General features: G+C 25.3%; 1 protein-coding gene across 1 annotated transcript; it reads right to left on the bottom strand.

The window, feature by feature from the left end:
* Positions 1-23: 23 nt before the first annotated feature.
* On the bottom strand, positions 24-5,554 carry LOC119664881 (ADP-ribosylation factor 1). The gene is made up of 4 exons (XM_038074242.1): positions 5,255-5,554; positions 5,060-5,169; positions 4,695-4,820; positions 24-963 (listed from the first exon to the last, which is right to left on the bottom strand). The coding sequence occupies exons 1-4, from the start codon at positions 5,400-5,402 to the stop codon at positions 799-801; spliced, it is 549 nt and encodes a 182-aa protein (XP_037930170.1). The 5' UTR covers positions 5,403-5,554; the 3' UTR covers positions 24-798.
* Positions 5,555-6,118: the final 564 nt, after the last annotated feature.

Here is a 6,118-nt window from a genome sequence, read left to right as displayed (position 1 = left end):
TAAATTAATTATAAGTTCTTTTATGTTTTTAAATGTTTATGCACAAAAAGTACAATTACCCAGGCGAACAGCAAATTAAGATAAAATATATTGAATGAAATATAGCAAATAATGTAGTACGTTAAGTAAGACAACATCGAATATTTAATTAAATGTATTTTAAAGAAATTAACCTTCCTTACTAATTTAGCATTAAGATACATATACTTTACTATATATAATAATCCTATAATGTCCGCTTGATTATAGGCTATTTTTGTTTTTTCTTTTGTTGTTTAGAATATATTATTATATTTACTGTCTGTTATCAAAAATTTCGAATTTTTGTTTTATATTCTCTCGTTTGTTACATTATTTAGGTTTGTTGTTGTTGTTCTTGTTCTTATAAACGAAAAAGTAAAAATATATTTTTATGTAGAAATTACAAATATTAAAATAAAGAGATAAAATATATATATACTTAGAAAAACTTGGATCGATAATTATAGCATTTTTACCTTTTTTACTTTAACATACAATATATATTATATATAAGTTTAAAAATTTCCTTTTCTTGTATCAGCGGTATTATTATTTATGATTTTAATAAATTTATATTATAATTTATTTGAAATTTTGTTGTTGTTGTTTTTAGAGCGACGATTTTCATATGTTGTTTTTGTATTTTTTTTCTCTTAATTCTCTCAAAACCGAAATTGAATTTAAATGTACTTTTGTGTTTGTGGTTTATTTGTTGTTTCATTTTATTGAAAATTTCATTAAATTTACTTTATATTTAAAATCAAAAGTTCATTTTTCTTAACGGTTGGCGTTCTTAAGTTGATTGGATAACCAGTCCAGACCTTCGTAGAGACCATCGCCGCTAGTTGCACACGTCGCTTGAATATACCAGTTGCGATTTCTTAGCGAATGTAGACCAAGTTTATCAGTAATTTCAGCCGCATTCATAGCATTTGGCAGATCCTAAAAAAATAATTAATTATTAATTCGTTAATAATAAATATGTATAAACAATTAAAAAATAGTTTATAATAAATTAATTGAGTGTGACATGATGAGCTAATCCTCAAAGTTATCAGTTTCAATTTTCCTCTGGTACTAATATAAATAATTCGAAACTATCTCACTAATGGCGTTTTTGATTAATAAATCTGGATTCATGACACATTTACACGCGATCTGTCAAATTCGCGCGTAGCCGCTATGTATAGATTCAGTCATATAGATACTATTTCTATTGTGATTTTTACGAGATTGGAATATTGTTAAGCTTGTTAGTGACTATATTCATTTAAACTAATTACAGAAAGAAAACATATTCTATATAACGTTTTAATGGACCTTTGGGTCTTTACTTTTTATAACTAAGTAAGTTTACAGTAGTAGTTTTAGTAGTTCTAGTTTCAGTATATCGTCTAATTCCCATGATGGAATAGTTTTTATCGCTTTAGTCTTACATATGGCGTTTTCGATTGGTAAATCTGGATTCAATCTAGATTTATTCTCTCGATCTGTCAAATTTTGTTGCCCAATCGAACATTTTTAGAGCAATTTTCTCATAAATACATATTTAGAATCAAATCACACTTTATTTATTAGTCATACAGTCAACAGCTGCTAGCTAATAATTCTACTCTTGCTACTCTGGCAAAATATCTAGAGTGACTTCGCTCAAAAATGTAAAAAGATTCAATCGAGAATGCAAATTGCGCTAAAAGTGAATTTCGATTGAAAAGGAGATTACGCCAGATTTACGAATAGAGAACGACATTAGAGAGAATATATTTGATGTGTGTATGTGTATTATTCACAAGTATTTTGTTGTTTGTTATTTAGAAAATGTGTTAAATCGGACATCCATTAAACCGAAAATTCTCCGTAGGTCGTTTCGAACTTATGATATGATTATTGTTGCAAGATGCTTCTAAGGATCTTGAATATTCTTTACTCTATACAACATAATAAAATTACTTCAATTTGAACATAAATCCGAAATTGGGGTTAATCAGCATAATTAAAACATTTGGGTTGCGTAAGTCATTAAAAATGAAGGAAAAATTTCAGATACATATTATATACATATATATATATATATATATATTTAAACAACATAAACTGAATAAAAACTAAACGATAATCCATATTACTCATTCAATTAAGATTAGTATAGTCTTTGATTAATAGACGATCAAAACTAATAAAATGTTAATGAAAGTTGTATTTTCTTTTTTAATATTCTATGCTACCTCAAAGTTAATATAAGACTTCTATTATGAACACCAAATTACAACAAATCCTCAAATAGCTAGTGAAAATGATTATATAACATGGTTTTACGTTCCTTGATTTTACTTTAGTAGAAGTCTAAATGGCCCAACAAAAATAGAGATGGTCATAACTAAGATGAGGAATGGACCACAAAATTCGTGGCAAGATATCTAGTTTTCAATTATATACTTTTAAAGAAAAGTTTAGCACAACAACAATACGTTTTACAATTTTTTTAAATTCTTTAGTTCAAAGTTTTAAAATAAATTTTCCTTTCTTATTTTCTTTCTTTATAAAATCCTTATTCACTATATATATTTTTGCTAAAATTATCTAAGGCCCGAAGTCAAGCCCTGTTTTGCTTACACATTTAACAACTATATTTTAAATTCTTTACTTTATTAGCATCATTTAATTAATATGAATATTAATAAAATAATATATTATAAATATATAGAAATAATTATAACTAATATAACTATTAAACTAATTATAACAAGAATAAAAAATATTAAACAAATAAAAACAATAAAAAATATTAAAACTAAATACAACCAAATTAAAAAAAATATTAAAAATAAATACATTACAAAAAAATAGTGTAAAACGATATTAAAAAATAAATTAACAATACTATTAACAGACATAAATATATTGAAAATAGTATAAATAACAATATAAAAATAAAAAACATAGTATAATATAAAGTTATTATGTTATAAATAATATTTTTATAAAAAAATAATTAAAATAGAATAAATAACAATAAAATACGAATTTATGATGATCATCACACTACAGTCCGGTTGTTTGATTCATTAAACTTTTTAATATGTCTACACGTTTTTTACGAGATATATAATTATTGTATTAAAACATTTTTTTGTATTTTTGTGCTATTCGATTTACTTTTCTTGATAAGATTTAACGATTATTGGTTAACGTACAAAGTTTTTGTGTAGTTTAAGTTTTCTTCAATATCGCGACACTTAAACTGTTGATAAATAATCAATTAATTATTATATTTTTATTAAATAATAAATGCCAAGTCCTATTTATATTTTTTTGATATTTGAATTGAATGTTACAACTGAGTTAGGTGACTTTAGCAGTCAACAAAATATACTAACTGGGTTAAACCCCAAGAATCATTGTGATGCCACTACTAACACTGAACATTAACTGTAAGTTAATTATAAAATCATTTTGAGGCACAAATAAAACACAAAATGTTTTTAATACCAATATCAGATAGACTCTACTTTTCACAGCTCCAGAAGAACTCGACAAATTTCTAAAATATTTTAAGGGCCCATTTCTATTCTAAGATTGTATCTACTGAATGGAAAGTGACAACTAAAACTTGTTGTTGTTGTTGTAATCCGCCGGAATCTGCAAGCAAGGATTACAGGAGGAAGACATGGGTTGAGATGTGGATGAATGTTTTTGGGGTAAGGATGTGTGAGAATGATAACTAAGTCTTAGAATTGTTCTCTGATAGTATGTTTACTTTACTTCTAATATAGAAAGAATCATATTATTATTGATATTAAAATCAACAAATAGGCTCTTTGTTGTATGATTCTAACAGAAATACCCAATGGTATAGTTCCTTTTAGGTATAGTGAACTTCACATCGAGACATCGAAATTAACAAGTGGCACCAATCCAACTGTCTCTGGAACCCTATAGTTCCTAAAGAATCTCCTCCTCTTTTAGACTTGCTTTACCTAACCATATGCTAACCTATGTATACGAATTTGTAGTTCCTTTCATAATAGCTATTCAATAGATCTCCGCTACATACAATAACATTTAAACAGAATTGTCTACATATTGGATTTATTCATCGTTTCAGACCGTAAATTGATTTTATTTTTATTTTAAAATCATTTTTTTTTTTATTGTAATGAGTACCATCCTTTTTTACTTAAAAATTTTGCACAACCCTAACGTGGCGAAGAGACAAATTACGAATGTACTAAGTTATTTTTAAACGAAATTAAAAAGATTCTGTAAAGCACATGTACACTTTTTATCAGCACGTTTATAGCATCACTATATATGAGAAAAATATTTTATCGCCAAAAGTAAATAATAAGAATATCATAAATTTATCTTTAGATCTTCAACAATAAATTTACATTATATATTTTTTTCAACGTAGAATATTCTTATCTGAACAAAATTATTTATCTCAACGAGAACACGTAGATATGCTACCTATGACTGATATTATTTGATAAAAGCATTTTGCATAATGTACAGAAATAAAAAAACACTATCTCTTATATTGAAAATAAAAACAGTTATGATTAACCAAGTTTATAATTAAAAAATATGAAGAAACGCTAAAATTACATGCATGTATATGTGTATAAATATTTGTTTTATATAAAATTTTAATAAAAAAAGAATTTACTAACCTGTTTGTTAGCAAAAATGAGTAAAACAGCATCTCTGAGTTCATCTTCAGCTAACATACGCATCAATTCTTCCCTCGCTTCACCGATACGCTCTCTGTCATTGCTATCAACGACAAATATTAGACCCTGTTTTGAAAGTAAAATTATTATAATTTTTATTATAATTTTAACTATGTTAATAGATTCAATAAAATACAAAATAATATAAAATTTATAGTTTATTAAAATCAGCCCCGTCTTGAAACAATGAAAAACTTGTATAATCAAAGTAAATTCATTTAAAGTCGGTATCATCATTAAATTTTTTTAATACTCTTAAATATTCTTTTATAATTTTATATATTTTAATCGAAAATTATAATTACTTGTGTATTTTGGAAGTAATGTCTCCATAATGGACGAATTTTGTCTTGACCGCCCACATCCCACACTGTAAAGCTAATATTCTTGTATTCTACAGTCTCGACATTGAAACCTATAAACATTTATAAATAATACATTATTAAAATTAATTCATTAATATATATATATTTTTTAATGCTTGTAATAGATCAACTTACCAATGGTAGGTATCGTTGTAACAATTTCACCTAATTTGAGTTTGTACAAAATTGTGGTTTTACCAGCGGCATCTAAACCGACCATTAATATTCTCATTTCCTTTTTACCGAAGAGTCCCTTAAACAAATTTGCGAAAACGTTCCCCATTTTTTATAGTTGTTGTTATTAAATATTCAGTTTTAAAAAACGGAAATTAGTCGAGTATCAGGAATTTAAATATATTTAGCTTTATTGGAATTATTATCAATCAATCCGAGTTTTTGCACAAATGATTGTACTCGGATGCTTATGGGAATCTGTAAAAGAAAAAATATATTCAAAAATTAATTTAACTATAAAAATATGATTTATATAAATAATTATATTCATATATAAATAATATAAATAAAAAAATCATTTCTATTATCATTAAAGTTATATTTTATATAAATTGTAGAAGATGCAAGTACTATAGACTGAATGATGGGATTGGTTAAAATGATATATAACAAAGATTCACCAAAAAAATATAATTTGTATATTTTTAATACATGTTCCTTTAATTTTTTGTAGTTTAAATACACTACTCTATTATCGCCTCATAATTTTTGACTTTAACGACCAAAGACTGATGACCTTTCCCTTAGGTCATAGGATTAGATAATCAAATAATCTATCTTTTATTTTTATAATGTTGATAATAAAGGTTGGTATACTACAATAATTGTTTATATTTATTTTCTGTTAAACTTAAAAGTGTAGATAAAAGGTGTACAGATAACACGACCATGCAACCTATAAGAGGAAAAGTAAAATTTATTCTCAAATTGAGCTTCCGCAATATAAACAAAATGTTTACAAGAGATAACCCACAGAATTTTTTT

Source organism: Teleopsis dalmanni, unplaced genomic scaffold (genome assembly GCF_002237135.1).
Source record: "Teleopsis dalmanni isolate 2A unplaced genomic scaffold, ASM223713v2 unscaffolded_contig_2847, whole genome shotgun sequence".
NCBI classification, from domain to species: Eukaryota; Metazoa; Arthropoda; class Insecta; order Diptera; family Diopsidae; genus Teleopsis; species Teleopsis dalmanni.
The sequence above is the reverse complement of the archived record's forward strand: the minus strand, read 5'-3'. Positions and strand labels throughout refer to the sequence as shown.

What these genes read in the sequence shown, in the direction of transcription:
- LOC119664881 (XM_038074242.1), bottom strand. Translation starts at nt 5,402, where the DNA reads ATGGGGAACGTTTTCGCAAATTTGTTTAAGGGACTCTTCGGTAAAAAG. An exon ending in ATTACTTCCAAAATACACAA is followed by an intron (nt 4,821 to 5,059) that starts GTAATTATAATT and finishes CTTTCAAAACAG; the next exon opens with GGTCTAATATTTGTCGTTGA. An exon ending in TCATTTTTGCTAACAAACAG is followed by an intron (nt 964 to 4,694) that starts GTTAGTAAATTC and finishes TTATTTTTTTAG; the next exon opens with GATCTGCCAAATGCTATGAA.